The sequence below is a fragment of the Sitodiplosis mosellana genome, unplaced genomic scaffold, assembly GCF_009176505.1.
Source record: "Sitodiplosis mosellana isolate CC-2019 unplaced genomic scaffold, AAFC_SMos_1.0 Smas_scaffold_6197, whole genome shotgun sequence".
Classification (NCBI taxonomy): domain Eukaryota; kingdom Metazoa; phylum Arthropoda; class Insecta; order Diptera; family Cecidomyiidae; genus Sitodiplosis; species Sitodiplosis mosellana.
Genome location: NW_022601438.1, coordinates 6,719,387 through 6,739,810, shown reverse-complemented (window position 1 = coordinate 6,739,810; position 20,424 = coordinate 6,719,387). Strand labels below are relative to the sequence as shown.

The 20,424-nt window shown below is 36.6% G+C and overlaps 1 protein-coding gene and 1 long non-coding RNA gene across 5 annotated transcripts in view; one reads left to right on the top strand and one right to left on the bottom strand.

Annotated features, from left to right (window-relative positions):
* Positions 1-13,180: 13,180 nt before the first annotated feature.
* On the top strand, positions 13,181-14,074 carry LOC129577677 (uncharacterized). Its single transcript, XR_008689031.1, has 2 exons — positions 13,181-13,690; positions 13,839-14,074. It is a non-coding gene; the product is annotated as an uncharacterized LOC129577677 (long non-coding RNA).
* Positions 13,953-20,424, bottom strand: part of LOC129577676 (protein king tubby 1) — a 13,440-nt gene continuing 6,968 nt past the window's right edge. For 2 of the 4 annotated variants that reach the window (XM_055465153.1, XM_055465152.1), the window contains 5 exons: positions 18,403-18,652; positions 17,833-18,273; positions 17,525-17,715; positions 17,280-17,417; positions 13,953-17,122 (listed from right to left, as the gene is read on the bottom strand). In XM_055465153.1, the coding sequence (XP_055321128.1) occupies positions 16,853-17,122; positions 17,280-17,417; positions 17,525-17,715; positions 17,833-18,273; positions 18,403-18,652 (1,290 nt within the window). In that variant the 3' untranslated portion in view covers positions 13,953-16,852. Of the gene's footprint in view, positions 17,123-17,279; positions 17,418-17,524; positions 17,716-17,832; positions 18,283-18,402; positions 18,653-20,424 lie in introns of all 4 variants that reach the window. The other 2 variants (XM_055465154.1, XM_055465151.1) reach the window with 1 other exon arrangement.

Sequence of the window (20,424 nt, the reverse complement as noted above, 5' to 3'; positions counted from 1 at the left end):
TACAATATCAAAATGAGGATACATGAAATGGCCTGTGCTGTTCAACGCAGTACAGAAAATGGAATTTTCGGTCGAACGAATCTCTCTCTCTCTCTCTCTCTCTCTCTCTCTCTCTAGCTGTTCATCCAACAAATTAAAGACTGCGTATTATATGCGGAACCCATTATTCGAATGAAGCAGGCTCAAAATGTGCGTGGACAGAATGAAGCTTTACGCATTGACGCAGACCATGACCTACTTTCATCGGACTAAGCAATGTGTAATATCGTTTAGCATGAGGTTTTCAAGGCCGTTCATTGACCCTGCCTGACAGCAGCTTTTTGGTGCATCACAAGCATTGTGTTGCGCATGTTTTTACCGGTATTTAAACCATGTATATCACTCTCGCGAACTGTATGTATCCCCTCAGTACGTATCACACCGTGATGTTGTTTAACATCACACATCAAATGTTTGTGCATCGGTGTGTATGTGTGTGTGTGTGTGTGCTGCGTTGCACAAAAAACCGATGTTGCTGCACAAAATGCCGTGATTTTTCGGCATCAAAAACCACCGCAAAATGCTGTTTACACAATATCATATAAGAAATATGCGCTTGTTTGCCAAAGACCTATAATAACCATTCATCATTTTCCCCAAAACAATTGCAATAAATCGCAGCAGCACAAAAAGCAAACAAGAGAACAAGGCACACTGGTATATAAACAAGCATACAAAAGACAAAATGCACGAAAAATGCAGACTCGGCCAAAAATCGAGTTGGTACGTAGACATCTTTGGCTATTTTGTGAGTGTGCATTATACATACACATCGCTGCTCTGCGATGCGAATCGGCCAAACGCATCACATCATCATTTACAAATGAATGTGCCATGTGGGAATCATTGAAAAACGCATTCGAACACGTACACATGCCATTAAAATACACATATTTGACTTAAGCAGTGTTTCCTATTTTAATGATTCCTATTGGATTGTGTTCAGTGTACCGGCTGCTGTTTGCTGAACACCGTCGAACCAAAGAAAAAAAAAAAGAAAAAAATGAAGCGCTAAAAAAAAATTATTCGTTGTGCGAAATGCGACACATAGACTAAAAATACATAACATTGTAACACTCAAGAATTTCTATATATATATATATACCAAAGAGGGGAATAAAGTACACAACAAACTTGAGAATCAAATAGAAGCGAAGCGAAAATGAATGAGACAAACTCTCTCATTGAGAATGAATGTATTTTACGCTATGGCAAAGTAACCGCCACATTCCGCAACATTTTCGTTATCTTTATTTCTTCTTATTTTTTCCCCGTTCACAACGTCTATTTCCGCGAACAAATGTGACTGCTGCTGCTACTCTTTGTTGTTGCTGCGGTATTTGTAGACATAAATACTGATCGAAAATAGCACATTTTCTTATAAATATCGCACCAAAAATAGTTCACGTCGAATATTTTTACATCGCGAACAAAAAAAGACGGCGAACGAAAGATAATTGCGTGCTCTTGTTTGTCTATCCTTTTGATCATCATTTTTGAATGTCAGCTCTTTTGTTCGTTCATTTGCATAACAAATGTATGTCATATGTGCTACTTGCTTTGCCCCGAAATCTCACGAACAGAGATGCAACAAAATACACGCATTTTTGGCGTTTTTTTTTTCTCGTCATTTCGTCCTTCTGTTCATTTTCGCTCAATTCGTCACAATTTGCCAACGATAAACTATGATGCATAAAGAGGAAAAACAAGCCGACATTATATTTTACATTCCACTAAATGGACCCGATCAATTTGTTCAACTTGAAAAATGGTCTTTCTTGTTTGCGAACAAATTTGTTGGTTTTTTTTCCTTTCTCGTTGATAATTTCATTTGAATGGTGGCCAACGTTTCACCCTTGAACGATTTTGATCAAATTATGGTGAATCAAGTTTGCATTTGTCGGTTATTTTTTCTCTTCATTTCATTCTAGTTTCGACCAAACTTCATCAAAACATACTCCATAAATTCTGGAATTGGGATAGAGAGGCAGAGAGAGGGAAAAATAGAGAGAAATAAATATTGAAAAAAGTGCTTAATGAACACCATTTTTGGTTTGACGCATGACCCACAATTCTACAGCTCGAAATCAATTAGCCATATTTACGAGCTGCGCCTATGATCAGCAGCAAATGATTAAATATTCACCTTCACTGTTCACAGCAGTGTGCGCGCGTGCGTTTGCACACAGACTCACACCAAATCTAAATGTGATTGAAAACAGAAGCCTCATAATCACGCATCAAGTGTATACATCGTCAGATGAGCAAAGATAAGATACAGAAAAGAAAGAACACTGAATATCGCATTGAATCGATCATGCATTAAAATTCAAAAAGGAAATAGAAACGATGCGGAAAAAAGCACTGTTAACCGAAAAAAAAAACAAAGCGAACATGAAAAAAAAAAAAACAAAAAAATACAATCGAAGCAATTCCATATATCAAAGTGAATTTCATAGAGGAAAAACGAAGAGCGAGCGAGATAGAGAGCAATGAACAGAAAATAAAAAATGATAAAAATTTTATGGTCGAATAAACGATGAATTATAATGCGACGAGAAAAAAAAAGAGACTGAATGCGCACAAACCTGCAATATTGTCTTATGCTGGAAATCGGCCTAGAACAAACAAAATCAAATGCAAAAACGAACAGAGAAAAAAAAGAGAGAAGAATTTGAACAAACGTGGTGAAAAAAAAACATACGAAAAGAAAAACTGAAATAAAATGAGAAGAAGAACTACCACCATCGTAGAGGCATTTCTATATCTATATGCACACGCGTTTAGTATGAGAAAGAATTGTGTCTAACTTTGATGCATTTAACAAAATCCAAGAAATGTGCAAAAAAAAGACCAACAAAACAGAAAGAAAAAAAAGCAACAACAACACACAATCGTTCAAACTCTCGTCCAAAACCGCATAACACAGATTTATGCAATGCAATCGAATACGCGAATGGCAGTTTGGTTGATGGTGGTGTGTGGATCTCTCTCTCGCTCTCCCTTGTGCCCGGCCAAAAGACTTCAGTTTGGCCACAACACTGTGGCATATGTAATATTCGTATGGTTGTTCTGAACTGTTGAGCAGCACCAGCAGCAGCAGCAGTGATTTCAATGCATTATGCCATTTCGATGTTTATTCGTGTCGAATATTCCATCTGCTTCGCACTGTTTTCGCTTGAAAATGATGTATAATGAGCATATTTTGTGCTTTTTGTTATATATTTTTAATGATATTTCATTACGATTATTGGTGTGACTTATGGGCACAAATGTCGAACCATTTCGATCGTCATTTTGAACTCGCTCTTTCTCTCTATTTCTCGGTGTGTCTCTCTTTCGGTACTTCTGCACACGTTTTCCGGATGTGTCTGTGTTCGTGTGTATTTGGGTGTTTGTTGTGCTAAAGCACACTAAAAATTACTTACATGGAACAACTTTATAGTGCAACAACACACCGAAAAAAAAACATACTCTCTACCAATAAATTGTCCTTTTCTCTCTCTCTAATTTGTAACTACCACGAGCAGTCCTGCAAGTACTTGAGCTGGCTTCTGGCCAAAGCTCTGACTCGAGATATTTTTCAATGGAGCGAGTGCACCCGCTCTTTCTCTCTGTTTCTCCCTCTGCCAAATCTCATTTGACCGTTTATTCTACTTTATTTTTATATTTCCAAAATATGTAGAGAATTGTGCAGAAATGTAAATACCCAGAAATGAGAATAATGTATTCCCATTGAATGGAAACATGACTGGTGTAACCAAGTGAATATTTGCTGCAACATTTCCAAAAACGAAATGAATAGAAAGAAAGAGAGCGAGCAAGCGAGAGAGAGAGAGAGAGAGAGAGAGAGAAAGAAAAGTGTTCGACTCCCATATATAGATCGGTTGTGCATGATGTTTGCAATGAGCAAGAGTTAAAGCAAATAGAAGCGAGACAGAATGAAAGCAGAAGAAGAAGAAAAAACGAAGAAAAAAAATACACAGAACCAAATGGATGAAATACTGGAAACAGTAGAGAGAGCAAAAGTGGCAAGTAGAGAATCAAAAGCTTTGGGTGCTCCTTTGGCAAATGCTGCATGTGATATTACTATACTATTAATGATTCGCACTGTCTGATCGAACTATAACACAGCGAAAACCAATGGGAGAGTAAGCGACCGAGTGAGCAAGAGACAGAGAGAGAGAGAGAGAGAGAGAGAGAGAGAGAGGGCCATGGATCCAAAGTGAGCGAGTGAGAGCTTGTCGAAAAAAAAGCGAAAAAGAAGATGGCAATTGGGCCGACAGAAGACAGTTGACAAAATATACATGAGAACCAACGGTGTGTATTAGCATTTCAATGCTGCTGATCTCTCGCTCTTTATCCTTCTCTGTGTATGTGTGTGTGTGTGTGAGTGTGTGTAATACGCTTGTTGTTGGTGCGGTGTTGAGCACAATAATAACAATAATATACTAGTCGAATATGGCGTAGAAATGTATAGGAATAATAAATAATATTATAACATACGACACAATAAACATATTTGCTTGTATGTCTATTGGGTGAAGCACAAAATCGAACCGAACCGAACACAGTGGAGTAGTAGTAACGGCGACGGCGGCTGAGTGGCCGCAACGGCAACAACAACAACGACTACGACAATGACAGCAGTAGCAGCAGCCACCACTATGTAAATGTGGGCAATGCTGATGCGCCAATAACAACCACACAGCCAAAACGTCTGTATAATTCTGCATGAGCCGAGCAGCAAATGTGCTGCCGATGTCTACAAGTATAAATTCATTCGCTGACTTAACGTGTATTCGCGTGTACGTGTGTGAATCTCGTCCGTGCTCTCTGTGTGTTTCGGCAGCAATATCTATGTGTCTTTATGTGTGCCGTTTTTTCTTTCTGTTTTTGTTGTTGTTATTTCTTTCTACTCGGTGCTGTTCAGTTAACGAACGACCGAACAAAAAAAAAAAATTTGCGCTATTTCGTTTTGATATCGTCGAATAGCCTTGACGCTTTTAGTTCAAGATTCGTATTCAAGGCAAGAAGTTCGTTCTGTGTTGTGGATTTTTTCCATTCGGTGTTTTTGAGGCAGTTGTACATTTTTACACTTCTCATAATTTTTCTTTTTTCTCTTGGATTCAACAATGTTATATCCAGCAATCAGTTTTAACAGTGAATTTGATTCGCACCTTATTTTTCAAAAATCATTTTTTCCTATCATTTTTTGCATTTTTCGTCGAAATTTTGCGGTGACAAATGTTTATTAGTATTTTATTTTATTTTTTTTTCTGCTTGGTGCACGCGTTCCTATTATTCAAACATGATTTAGACGGTTTTTTCTTCTTTTCGTTTTGCATATTGTCAATCAAGTGGGATAAAAAGATAGAAGTCTGCACCCCGCGACAGACTGCACAAAACACGAATCTGAAAACGAAAATTCTAATTTATGATTTGCCCATATATACCCACAACACACCGTTGACAACACACACACACACCGATTGTGTGAGAAGCAGAAAACGACAGTTGACATTAAGAACAATGTCGTCGGTCATACAGTAATCAAAGAAACACAAGCAAACACGCCTGCTGCTAACTAGTATACTTCGTGAATGGAACCCCTCATCGACGACGACTTCGAAGATGATGATGATGATGATGAAGAGAAGTGAAATCCATCCGTTTCATAAACAACCGACTACAAGTGACATTTCAATGAAATAATAAAAAAAAACGACTGAGCCAGCTAACACTGATCCGGTAAACGAGCACTGAATTCAAATTTCAAATTCGAATGACGTTTTGTTTTACTTAACTTTTGACGAAAAAAAAAACATATAAGCCCGTAAGTTTCACAACCTATTCGCTCAAGAATATATATAGTATATAAATGTTATTCCCTTTCATTTTGTTTGACGTTATTTGCTATCTATACCTCCCCAAGAAAGAAAACCAGAGCAGTAAAAAAAAGCCACACACTGTTTTTTTTTTCTCTTTTCATTTCGTTTCTGATCAAATTCAAAATTCTTGTCGACTCAAGCATTATAAATAAACATTTTGGCGTTTGTTTTAACCGATATGCTCCATTCGGGTTTGTTTCTCAGTAATGTTTTCAAAATGCGAAAAGGAGCCGAAACGGTAAAAATGGCAACGCAATACACATGGAAAGCATGAACAAAAAAAAACAAATTCAACCATTTGCATGATCTCATCATTTTTCCAACGATCGTCAAGATATTTCAGTTTTGACGACTCGATTTTCTTTAGTTTCGCTTCACTTTGTCCATTTCGTTCAACATTCAAACCCATATACGCGTGTGTTCTAGTAAAAAAAAAAAGAGAAGAAAACGAAATGACGGCGCAGGGAAATGCAATAAAAATTATTTTTATTAGCATTTGCTTTTTGCATAAGATGATTGTTTTTTGAAAAGAAAGAAACATAGTTTTTTTGTCACAAAAATTGAGGTTTACACGTTCGTTTGCCCCGAAAAATGAATGGATTTTGCATGCGTGTGTGTATGCATAAAAAAATCCATTCGATCAGGATGTGCGAACGAAGAGTGCAGTAGCAACAACCGCAACGACAACTGCATGAAAAAAGCTCACTCTATCACACACACACACACACACACACACACACACCATGTGTATATGGTGAAAAGACAATCTCAAATCCAAAATAGCTAGACGCGCTTATAAATCCAAATTAATTGAATAGGAAGAAAGCGAAAAGCGGGAGAAACTTTCCGGGAAATATGTAGAATGAAGAAGAAGAAGAAGAAGGAGCAGAAGAGGTCGTATTAAAGAAGGAAACTAAACGACAAAATGAACTAGACTATAAAGTAAGTAACGGTTATGTGGCAGGTTATGCGGGATATGTGAACTTATGCCGCATTGCGCCGTCGCTTTATTGAATATTAAAAAAAAACAGAGCGAAAAGAACAAAAACGGCATCGACAACAACAGTTGCAACGACAGCGACAGCGGCGGCGGCGACAACGAGAGAGAACCAAATTATGTAGAGGAACAGCAGCAGCAGCAGCAGCAACAACAAAAAATATACAGAGTCATCCGTACATAAGCATAACATATTTATTTATGTTTTATGTGTGCGCATTCTGGTATAGAAGGTATTGTGTACCACACACCAATTTAAATATATATGCTCTACTCATTATTTTAAAGTTGCACAGAAAAAAGTCGAGCAAATGCGAATATGGACAAAAGAAAGACAAACCAAAACAACGAAAAGGATTCAAATAAATACCGAAAAGAAATGCAATGAAAAAAAAAACGAAAAAAACATTTACTAAATAAACTAATCAAACAAACCCGTTGTTCGAGCATATACGGCCCGAAATTTTCAGTAGTTACATCCATAGTCAATATACACAGTCAGCCATCCACATGCATTCGGAGCACATAGAGAGAATAAGAGAAAATATATACCGGTATCCAGTCGACGCAATGCGTTATAGTTTGTCTATCTACTCTATATTCCTGGTATTCCTGTCAAATAAATTTCGTTTCCGCTTTTACCACTTTCTTACTCTGTGTTTTTCTCTCTCGTTCCGAAGAATGAGACAGAAATGAACAAATAAAAAACAAAAATCGCCTCATTGCTTCTATTTTCTCTCTCTCTCGCTCTCAGTGCATTTTCCTCATCTCAGAGTGTTTTGGTGGCAGTACTTTCGTCATTTGGCATGTGCTCCAATTCGTTGGCTTTTAACTCCACTTTTTTGTGTATGTGCGCTTAGTAGGTTTTTTTTTTCCTCTCTTCTCTTGCTTCCTTCGTGTTCATCTTCGTCTACTTCGTTTTGTTCGCCCATTTTTTTCGCATTTGCGTTTGTTTTGTTGCGCTTTGTTGATTATGCTATCTCTATTTCCGAAAAAGAGAAAAAAAACACATCACTTTCTCACTTCCACAACTCCGCACTCTTGCACGAATCATAAATTTTGGAAGTGAGTGCAAAAACAATAGATAATATAGAATTTTATGAATAGATCATGTTTTATCTATTTTTGTACAGTGAATAATTACGAGCGCAAAAATTAAACTGAAATATTCATGAGCATCCACATACACACCACATACTCTCTCCCTCTCTTCCTGTTTTCATGCGAAAAAAATAGTAATAAACTAGACATTTTTTTCATCTGCAAAATGAAATATAAAATATGTATATTTTTGAACAAATGTAAATTGTGTTTGCAAACGAATGAACAAACGGAAAAAATAACGAATTGATTTAAATCTGTGGCCCATAAATTTGCGCCAATGATCATGTGAACGAGCACAATAAAAAACAAATCAGCTGGATAAAAATGGAATATTTTTTTTTGGCTAAACGTTGTATGAACGGTGCGATTAAAATCATTGCACCAAACGCCAAATTCAAGCATATTTAGATATTTGATGGTCTTGCATTCCGATCCGTATCGTTTTTAACGATGATTTTTTTATCGATAATTTCATTCGAAATCGAAGACGGAAACGGGAAAAAAACAGTCATATTATTTGGCACACACACACACACAATGTGTACGCAACGCATATCATAGACCACACAAGCACAAAAGAGAACGAACGAAATACACATAAAACCCAAATTCACTATGGCATTTATTCAATTGGACGCGTTTCGCTTTTCTCGCTCTCTCTCTCTCTCTCTCTCTCTCTCTCTCTCTCTCTCTCTCTCTCTCTTTTGTTATAATATTTCAACGTTTAATTTTGCGTACGATTTTTTGTTCCTACTCCATGCCGTACTACTTTATTCGGGCTTTTGTTCGATCGTTTTGCTTATATAGTTTCGTTCGTCAGCAAAAGTACTCAGTACGGTGTTGCTAATTTTTCGTCTTATAGACGCACTTCTTTGCGGTAATAGAATTTTTGAATAAAAGGAGCGAAAAAAACAAAATGCTGCGTGAATTAAGGAGTGTGTGAACACAGAGAGAACTCTTCGATTTTGTCCGTAAAATGCGAATGAGCGAGACAGAGAGCGAATGAACAGGAGTGAGCTAGCAATTGTATGCGCGTACGTTCGTTCATTCGTTCAGGCATAAAAGGCGATTGTACGAATTCAAGTTTAAGCTTGTTTGCGTGCAGCCTTGACGATTTAGTGAGATTCATAATAATCAAAGCAAATAAAAACGACAGCGTTCATTTGTGTATATTTGCGATATGGCAATGTGTGTTGCTTGGTCGTCAACGGAATAAAAAAAGAAATAATGCGTGCTTGTGAATGGAAAGAGTGTGTCGATTTCAGCAGTACACTTATGCGAATATATATATATATATATATGGTTTTGTTGTTTCGCTTCATTATTTATTTATTTTTTTGTTCTTTACTTCATTCTACTATTTTCGCATGTTTGTCTCATTCACTCCGTTCGTTTCTATATTGAAGTTCTACTTGCAAAAATCGTTCAATTCAAAAAAGAAATATAAAGCGAATTTGCTCAATATAAAAAAAATGCGACCAAATGAATAGTGGAAGGAAACCCGTACCACTACATCCCTACAAAACAAATACACCAAAATTAAATGAACGAGACAGAAGAAGAAAAAAAAATCGGGGCCCGTGTGCAGAAAAACGCACCGATCGCCTGAATATTCCAAACCGAATGCGAGAATAAAAAATACTCACAACAGTTTGATATTCGGAAGCGAAAACGGCAAACATATGTTTTGTTTGGTCTGATAGAGTGTGTCGCTTTCGCTGTATATTTGACAGCGATGAAACAAACCGATATTGCAATTTGCACAACGCAAACGACACTAACTGGACAGAAAGAGACGGGCGACGTTAAACGAGCAACCACAAACGTACGAAAGAACAACACAAATTAACAACAATCAAACTGTATATTTGAGAGTATATAGTACGACATTCGCACACCGTCTACTCACTTAACGCCACTATACGGCCAAAAGGCGGGTCTGACACGATGAGCCAGTCTCATAAATGGTTTGTTAACGACACAGCACGGTACTGTCTCTCATCCAATAATTAGTCATTTTGCTGTTCAATACTCTGTCGGTGTGTGTGCGTGCGCGGTTGTGTTCTGTTTTTTTTTCGGTCTTGCACTTCGTTCTCAAATAGTGTTTCAATTATCCGCGGTTTTTTCGGCATACAAAGCACGATCAATTCAAAATTCGTTTGGGGTAAAAATACTTGGCTGTTTTCAAGAACGAAGAGTTTCGATCATTTTTCTGATCATTTTTCAAATTCTAACAGCAACAGCTAATAATATTGTGTGGCTATTTTTAATACATATAAACGGTGAAACAGGCGTAAATTAACAAGTGATCATACCAATTTCGTGAATAAATACGAAAATGATGTCATTTTGATTAGTAAAACAAAACGCACCACGATAGAAGAGAGAGAAGAAAAAAACCATATTAAGTTCAATGACAATTATTTGAAATTTTTGCGTTGAATTACTCATCGCACAAAGCGCGTTTCGCAGTCTTATCAAAATTAATTAAATAGAAGGAGTGTGTGTGTGTGTGCACAATTGAAGCCCCGCGAGACCGTGAGAACACATCGCACATTTGAATATTCGGTGTTTCATTTGATGCAGGAATCGGCTTTGTCTCATCGATAAAACGCCAAGCCTCGCGTGGTGTACATGGAATAAAAAACGGTTGCAAAAAGTTTTCGTTGTTGTTGCCTGCAGTCGTTTGTCGGTGAAGAGTTTCAGTGCAATAGTTAATGATCACAGCAAAGGGAGGAAGACGGAGTAAGAGAGGGAGAATATAACCGCAGCCAATTAATTATGTGCGTCAAATGTTTGAAATCACTTGAGATGCAATCAAGTTGCGTGCGCTTTTTTTAGACATTGGAGGTCACACGAAAATTCCAAATATATTCAATTAGGTAAAACTTAATGCGACCAAATGTGACAATAATCGCCGCATTTTTTTTATCGTTTTTTTTTTTTACTAAAATGGGCAAAACAGTACAACTGTGTGTATGTGTCATATACTAACTTCGACTTCGGTCGTGCTTTTCATACGTTTTTTTTTCTCCTCTCGTCATTCCTTTTAGTGCACATCTAATGTGAACTATGTACGAGAAAAAAAAACCATATAAGTATGAACAAATAAAATTAATTAAGCCGCGTTTTTTTCTACTTCTCACGATCAAAAATGTGCGACAACGAAGTCAATCACGAAATAAAAACTCAATGTTCTCATTTCAATTAAATTGAACTCATCGATTTCATACCAAATTGTTCCGAGATTTTCAAGCCAAAATGAGGATTTCGAATGGTTAGAATGTAGATGAACCGTGAATAGCAACGGGAAAATTAGTAAGAAAAAAAATAATGCAAATTGCGAGAAAAATGTGGCTGGAACTGCGTGCGTTAATTGAATAATTGCTGACTTTTTCAAACCGATTTTCATTGTTTTGCTAAACTGTGTGCGATCGCCTTAAACAGCGAAGGTGATGTAATAACTGATAAAGCGCTTTTGCGCACAATACACTCATCCACCGAGTGAAGTAGCAGAGAAAAAAGAAATGAACGAAAAGAAATGAAATATGTACTACAATAACCCGAAAAAAGACGTTTAAATACAGTTTATGATAATCCACCGAATTAATAGTCGTTAACATAAGATAAAAGCGGGTCGATACACCACTTCAAAAAATACTTTAATTTTCCCATATTTACAATAATCGCAAGAATCGTTGTACACTTATTCTCTCGCTCTCTCCCTTGTTCGTTCATTCATTGGTATGTGCACAAATGAACCGCGCGCACATTCTATGTGTATACCCCAATGACCAATTGATACGGAGTGACGTCGTTTCTTAATTTTTTCCGTTGCCATTGTTGTTGACATTCCACACATTCACAAGTAAATGCGAATCGCTTTTTTTTTGCGCAAATGAAGAGTGAAAAGTACAACAGCACCAACGGCAAATAACGCGATCGTCTTTTTAGTCATACAATAATAGTCTTAGCACATATATTCGCATCTCTTTTCCATTTGCTGCTAGACGTTTTTTTGTTGTTGTTCTTTCGTCATTGGTTTCTCGTTTATGCGTTCCATACAGTACGCACATACGTACATATTCAAATTTATTGTATGTACAATTCGAAAATGTGCTAAATTTATCATTTATCGTACATTCTCGATTGGTTGTGGAGCTTGTTGAAAGTGTCTGGTGTAAGTTTCATGTTTTTCTCTCTCTCTCTCTCTCTCTCTCTCTCTCTCTCTTTCTGTCTTCATTTTCAGTATACACATTCATCAGTTCGAGTGTCTTCATTGAGAATGACGCGGTCGGTCGGTCGGTCGGTCAACATTTCAGTCGGCCAATGTGCAAGGCAAGGAGAATCGACAACAACAACAACAACACATTTCAAGAAGAGATGAAGAGTAGCACATTTGATTTGGGTTTGGCGAGAGAGCGGTTGCGGACGACAGGCACGACGACACATTCAACACAAAATCAGCTGCAACAGAAAAACCGTGCGAAAAAGCAAAACCAAAGACAATCGTACACACCCAGTCGTTCGGCTCGGTTGTGTATCGTTGTCGTTTCTTTTCTTTTCTCTTCGGGTTTTTTTTTTGACAATAAAAATGCCAAAGTCGAGTGTTGTTGCGTGTACTGTGTAAGTGTGTGTGTGTGTTCTAAGTCGTCGACAAACGACATTTACCTTGAAATGCCAAAAATTAATTTATACAAATTCATTTCAAGGTTACTGTTCGTCGGTCTAATTCTTTTTCGTATATATTTTTTTGGAGTCTCTTCGAAGCTTTGCAACTCGTCGATTTTATTCGTCAGTCGGAATAATTTTGGATATTGTTCCTTCAAACCAAGAGCGAAATTCTTTCGAGTGTTTGTGTTGTTGTTGTTCTCTCGTTCGGCTGACGAACGGACGGTACTTTTTCTTCGTATTGTTTCACTTTATCGCATTTTTTGCATTCAATCCACGGTGCACACGTTTTGCATTCGTTTTGGACCGCACGAGAAACCGTTGACTTAAAATTGAGCTCTCGTCTAACATCCAAAACGAACAAACGTCAGAAAAATGCGATTTTTTTTTCCTAATTGAATTTTATGGTAATGTTTTTTTTCTGTCGTTTTCTTTCTTTTTCTCTCACTCTTGTGCTTTTGTCACGCAGTTGCTCCAGGTGTGCGTGTGCAATGCCATGGATTTAATATGGAAAATAGGTGGATTTTTACATGAATAGCTTGTAAATTCGTTGACAATATGTTTATGCAAAGAGTGTTTTTGAGGCGGTTGTGGTCTGTACGGATTTGGCATGTGACACGTTTAAGCATGGTACACCCGGATGACAGTCTCAAGCGGTCGTATTTACTAACAGATCGGTGGGACTTTCGTCCGTTTGTAACACTTACGGTTCAACCAGTCGTCAACCAACATCAATGACAACGACGATCAACAAAGACTGCTATCGATGCAACAAATCGAGAATCCATAGCTGTGAGCATCCAGTGGGAGGAGATCGAAAATGGACGTACCTAATGTACCACTTTTGAGAGTCTCAAGTTAAGACTTTGGAAATATGTGCACTATTTCAGCCAATCAAAATGCCACTTTCAAATCGATGGAAATGAATTTTTATCTGGTGATGCTGATAACTCCTGAGCTGCTCTCCTGAACAATTATATCATTTTGCGTAAGACAAACATTTTGAGACATTTCCAATAGAAATTGGAATTTTCAATCAAATCCATATTGATTTGTATCTTAGAACACACAATGGATTTGAATGGCCAGAATTTTTTGAATTTACATAAATGTTCTCTTTCTTTTTAAAATTTTAGTCCAGCCAAATGGTTCTGAATTCTCTAAACGATGCCGTTGCTACCCATCGAGCCGATTGGATGCCAAATGAAACAAAAACTGAAAGAAAAATATTCAAACAAAAAATCCACGAATCGAATATATTCAATCCAAATTGTTGTCACTTTATTGAATTTAATACATGACTAGATTTTATCCAATTCTGTTCAAACAATCAAAATACAATTTGCAATTAAAATTAAATGAGTTGAAGCCATATCAATGGTATATGATTTATATCGTACGGGTATGTGCGATTCAATTCAACAACTGAATTGAGACAAAAATAAATTAAGCACAATTTATGTGTTGTTCTCAAATTTCTTGCTGCTGTTGCTTCAATCATAAATGTTTTATTTTGTTCTCTTTTCTTTTTCTGAATGTTATTACGAACATAAAATTAGTGCATAAAAATAGTCTTATTGCTTAACGTAGATGTACGGAATTTTGATGAAAAATAAGTTATTCTTTTGATTTAAAAAAAAATGAATGCTTTGATCGATAGATAGTAATGGTCGAAATTTTGTTATTAAAAATTAAATTAAACTTATCGTCCAATTGGTTCCCTATGTAAAATTATTCAGTTTTCATGTTTTTTTTTCTTTGTTCTTGTATCTTCTTCTGCTGCTAAAGACTAATTTAACCTAATGTCTAATGTCAATGTTCAGATTAATGCATCTGAAATGTTCAAAATCAATGTCAAAATAAATAGTTTTTTTGTATAAAGAGAAGCACACGGTGCATTAACTTCACTCATCTATACAATAATTAGAGACGAACGAAGAAAAAATAATATAAATGGTAAAATTAATGGGATTAGATAGATAGGGAGGCGCGTTTAAGGGAAAAAATTGTCTGTTTGACCTAATGCATTGTCGTTCGAAGAAAAAATAAGACACTTTCAGACAACTTATTTCTTTTGCGTGTAGATCAGTTATTAGTCATATTAAAAATATAAATATGTTGTGTCAATGTCTCAATCGAAAACGAAGTCAAATGAATCTTGGAATCGGTCCACACCCCAAACAGTGAGCACTCAATTCGCACTTGAATTTTGGAATTTTTTAGAAAATCTTCTTTTAGAATTTTTCTTCCGAAAATTGAAATGTGTTTTTAAAAAAAAACAGTTGTTCACTTCTCAGCGGAGGTGATGAAAGAGTGTGAGCCCGTTCAAGAATAATTCGCTTGGAAAATGTTAAAATACAAATTCTCCACATAATGTAGATTTCCCATTGACACAAATACAATTTGTGTGTGTATGTCTTTTGAATTTGATCTTAAAAATGAGCTAAAAGTTGATTCACGCATCGGTCAAGGTGTGCGCCGATCTGTTGCGAGTTACTATTCTCTATTCATTGTATATAATATCAACTTGTCTATTTTTTTTTGAGCAATTTGTTGTAGCAAACGTCGATTAATTTGATTTTGTTTGTTTATTGTAAAATTGTGGTTTTCTTCTTCATTTTCTTCTCCCTTTTTTTCATTCGTCAAATTGCTTATTTAGAACAAAGTTATCGACTGCGATGCTTCTGTTTAATATCTATTGCCTCACTGGGATGGACCAATGTTCATCATTTCATTTTGTTTTGCCGCACTGGGATGGCCCTCTGCATAGAAACTGTGGGTTTGAAGTGGATCTTGTTGGCAAATCTGGCAAATTTTGCCACACCATGCCGAAGCGAAGCGACGGCCGGCCAATTATTTGATTGCTTGTTAATCATGAACAACTCTTTTGTGTGTGTATTTTCTTTTCATTTTCATTAACTTTGAATGCGTTGAAAAATTCTTCTGCCTTTGTTTCTGCCTTTTGTAGTACAGTTTATAATAATCGCCGAAGTAAATATGTGAATATGGCCACTACACTGGTTTTTGTTTGTAAAATAGCATTAATCGTAATAAATTACAGTCAAATATATCAAATCAATCTAATTAGCTCTTGAAATTCGCCTGAGTTTATCAAATTAAATAAATTCCATCAAATGTTGTTTTTGTTTGTTCAATGAACTCTATGTTTGTTGACTTTTGTTACATATTTTGTTATCGGTTTGAAATGCATTGAAACATCAAGTTAAACAATTGCCACAACTGTTATTGTATTCGTTAAGTAATTTTGCATGTGTCTGTTTAAATGTTTCAAACACTTAGAATGTCGTACAAAAACTACATAATATAAACTGGTTTTCAATTTCATGTCTCATATGTTGAGAAAAATGTACGAATTTTGATTTTTGGAGAGGGAAAAATATGTCTAGGACAGAGATGAGAAAATGTGTGAAAAGTCCACAACCCAAGAAATAAATAGTTAAATGCATTGAATGACAAAAGGCAATCAAATTTATTGTAATTGTTAATTTCGTCTCTTAGTTTTTTTTTCTCCATTTTTCCTTCCTCTTCTTCTGAGAGTTTTCTTCTCCACATTAAAATGGATAGAGAAAAAGTACTAATTGTTCTTTTTTGTTCTTCAAGTTAATTGTTTTTTTTTGTCTGTTAAATACTTTCGTTAAAACACAAATTAATTTTGCCATGTCCAGAGTTTTACACCATTGCTGTTGATGTTTTCTTTTTCCTGTCAAACTCTAAAGTGTAAATGGCCAATTGTTGAATAACTTTGCAATAAATACATTTTTCAATACGAACTACACAAGTTTCCGGAACTTTGTCCAAATATATATATATATATATATATATAGATTTATATAAATACATTAATCGTCTAATTCGTTTAGTTTTTTTTTTGTTTGTTTGCAATAAATTAGCTGTAAAAAAACTAATTTCATTACAATTTACAATAGTAATGCTACCGACATCCTTATGCATAGACAGAGATAAATTGCCATTAATTCTATAAGTTTGATTTTGTTTTTGTATCTCTATATATCTCTCTCTTCTCCAAACTTTAACTCTCTATCTCGTTCATTCTCTCGGTATTTTTTCTGTCCTGTGTACTTCAGGCTGTATGTGTGTGCATTTTTCTTCACATTGGATGATCTGTTTCTCACTCGCATGCTAGCTTTCCATCAAAACTACTCAACGCAATTGCAAATGCTTGCAAGGCACACAATGGGTAGCGAAAATCCATAGTAAATACATCCTCTGACGTACGACCAAATTGCATTACAATATAATCTGGATCGGAATCATGGACCAGTTGAAAGTTTTTCACCGATGCTTGTGTGACACGGCCATGGAAATTCAATACATACGACTGTGTATCATCATTCCAAACGGGCGTTTTATTATGCAATTCCACCACATTGTCCATATTCTGTGATGGGAAGAAAAAAAGCAGAAATTCGATTAGTCGAAGGGATTTTCGGAACCATTCATTACAACCCCCATCACTACAACCAACAACCAACCATAACGGCAAAAAAAATAAGTTAGTTTGATTGAAAGCTTCATATGGGTTAATCTTCATTTACCTTTGTTTTCCAGCTATCTAATAATCCCTGTTGTGTCGGATCACATGAACTTATTTTGACACGTTGATCATCTTCAGTCATGCCAGGCAATAGAACAGTCATATTGCGTGGCCCTTTGAAACCCAAAATATTTGTGTCCTGTGGCGAAAAAAGCGTCAAATAAATGAAATTCTACTCTCTGCGCTACAAATGAATTGAGTATTGCGTGAAATCAAATGAGAAAATCTGAGCAAAATGTGTCTTACGTAAACTATCACGGCCATATCTTGGCGCAGTTCATCTTGGTTGGTTTTGCTGCCATTGTCATACACAAAAAATGTCGTACCAAAAACATTTGACCGGAGTTTGCCGACGAAACCATCAGCTTGTCGCGATAAATCGGTCGGGTCGCAACTTATGATGTAGTTAGATGTTTTACTCTTCTTTCGCTTACGACCTAGAGTGGAGTTTGTGTTTTTTTTTTGTTCATGTTAACAATATGTATCAATGCACATTTCACGGTTGCTACTTGAAAATGCAAACGATGACATACAAAACAAAAAATCAGACTTACCCGCCAGAAGAAAGACTTTTTTCCCGTATTCACGTTCCAAGTGGAGATAATACAACGGAAACAGTCCACGATCCATACCTTTTCGATCTCGTGTTATTCGGCACTTGTATAAGCATCCTTGAGCAGCTGGCTGTACCACCCATTGTTCGATTTGTCCGCTTACATCGCCCTCCAGTTCGTTGGATGCTTGTGAATTTTGTTTGGCTTTGTTGTGTGCGGCTGGTGTGACGGGCGCTGAATTATTTCGTGAATTTATCGCATCCATTGGATCAATAGCACCGCCACTATGGCTGCTCACAATGCCAGCACTGCTACCGCCCGACAATGGATAATCACCGATTGCCTGATTGTTCGATGCACTTGACGGTGATACCATGCCCTTCGTCGAAATGATTTCAATCGGTGTACTCTCCTCGTCCTCCATATCGTATGGCATCGTTTCTATTAAATCTATTTGAGTCAGTTTTACGCAAAATTATGCACACCGAAATAATAATTTTTGGTTGATTTTGTGTTACAACTAAAAAAAACTAAAAGAACGAATGAACAAAACAAACAAAAACCACCTACCTTCACTGCTCGGCGATGTTAGTGTGGACGTTGGCAAAATTTGATCCGGATTATTTGGCGACATCATGAACTGCATCGGTCCATCGTATGCATGTAATTCGCGGCTGCTCACACGCATACCGCCACAATTCGATTTGGCCGATGTGGGAATTTGCGTTGTGCCCGACATTGGTCGAATTTGCAAATCGCTGGCTTGCACCATGCCCGGTGTTGCACGCTTTTGTTTTATGTAATTCTCCATTAACTGGCGCTAAAATCGATTAGCGATGGTTGAATTGTTTTTCGTTCGTCATCGTCGTTGTTTTTTCGTGGATAATCGAATATCAAGCGAGCGCATGAAATGCATTAACCACAGAAAAAAAGTGCACGGAACAAGAAAAATAAATAGAGAAAAGTCAGCAAATCAATAAATTATTCAGAGAAGAAGTAAAAAAATATGGCAATTGTGATTGACAATTATGGTAAAAAGCTTTTTTAATTATTTCCTATTTTCTTGCTGTGCTGAGCAAATGGGAAATTGATTGAATTCAAAAACGAAGGTGACAACCGAAACAGACAGAAAAAAGAGGCAATTATTGCCAAGACCCACACATTTTATTTTAACGGCGGAAATAAGAAAAGGCTGAATCAAGCATTTTCATTTCAATATGTCGAACGCAAATTGAATTGTTTGATTCTTTTAGGTGCTTTGAATGAAATTGTATTATTTGCCTGCATTTGGGCCTTTGGTGAAGGAAAGTTTGTTTATGGAAATGATATCAAAGTCAGAAAGTGAACAAAAAAAGACGGGCTGAAACACGTGTAGCAAATGTGCAAACATTGCTCATAGTATGTATAATATACAGTGTACTTCACGTCGAAGTTGTTTTTTCCCCGTCATTTCGTTTCGTTATGTTCACACTGCGAATCGTTTCAATTATTCACAACCCAAACCAATATTTATCGTCAACAGCCGCCAAATGTACAAAATGAACACACACACACACACACACACATCACATAGACACACGTATGTAGGGACGGTGCTCTTTGAGTACAAGTGCATTACGACCGTGTAAATAGACTATTTCGTGTGCTTTTATTTCGTTGCTCTCTCTCTCTTTCTCTCGCTCCCGTACTCTCTGTGGCTGTCGTTAGTTTTTCATTTTTGGTTCATCCTGCAGTTTAACAAACTGTGCTGTGAATTGCTTGCACTCTCGCATATACTTTTTTTTTGGTTTGGTCGGGAGCCTCGACAACTCGTGCTCGGGGAGTTTTGTTGTTATTTTTTTCATTCTGTTCGTTTGGGTGGCATTTCATTGCACTGACTAATTTGTGTGCTGCATGTAACACACCGAAATAATTTTATTACTTTGTCTGTCGATCAGTCATACGGAATAGTTGAGTTAGACGCTACTGTTTTTTTCACGTTACCATAGGCACCACGGTAAATCAATCTGCTGTTGATGTTTTTTCCTCTCTCACTCTACTTTGGTTCTATGTTCAATTCTCTCTCTCCCTCTCTCTCTCTCTCTCTCTCTCGCTGGTTACGGTAATGTTTTTGTCGTCAAGTACGAAAAAAAAGTGTACTGCAGCAACAATTAGTTATTGCTGTCAATGCCGTGACACAATGCGATGCAATGGGGACGGGTTTTTTTTCTTTCTATTTTTTTCTCGACTTTCATTTCAAATTTTATTATAGTTAAATCGAAAGCCCCTCGGGATTGGCATGTAAACAAAGTTTTCCGTATTTGCGCGCCCGTTGTGTGTAACGTTATAAAATTGAATTTGAATAAAAATTCGGGCATGCACATCCTATATGTATGCACAACAGTCAAACATCAATGCGATTCCAAAAATATATATATGCATATGCTGCGAGGCGAGTCGATTTGAATTTCAGTGTCAAGCTAACTTTAAGTGTGGATTCTAACAAGAAATAGCGTTCTTCAAACATCAAATAATTTGCCATTTGAAGTGACACATGGAGTGAAATAGAGAGAGAGAGAGAGAGAGAGAGAGAGAGAGAGAGAGAGAGAGAGA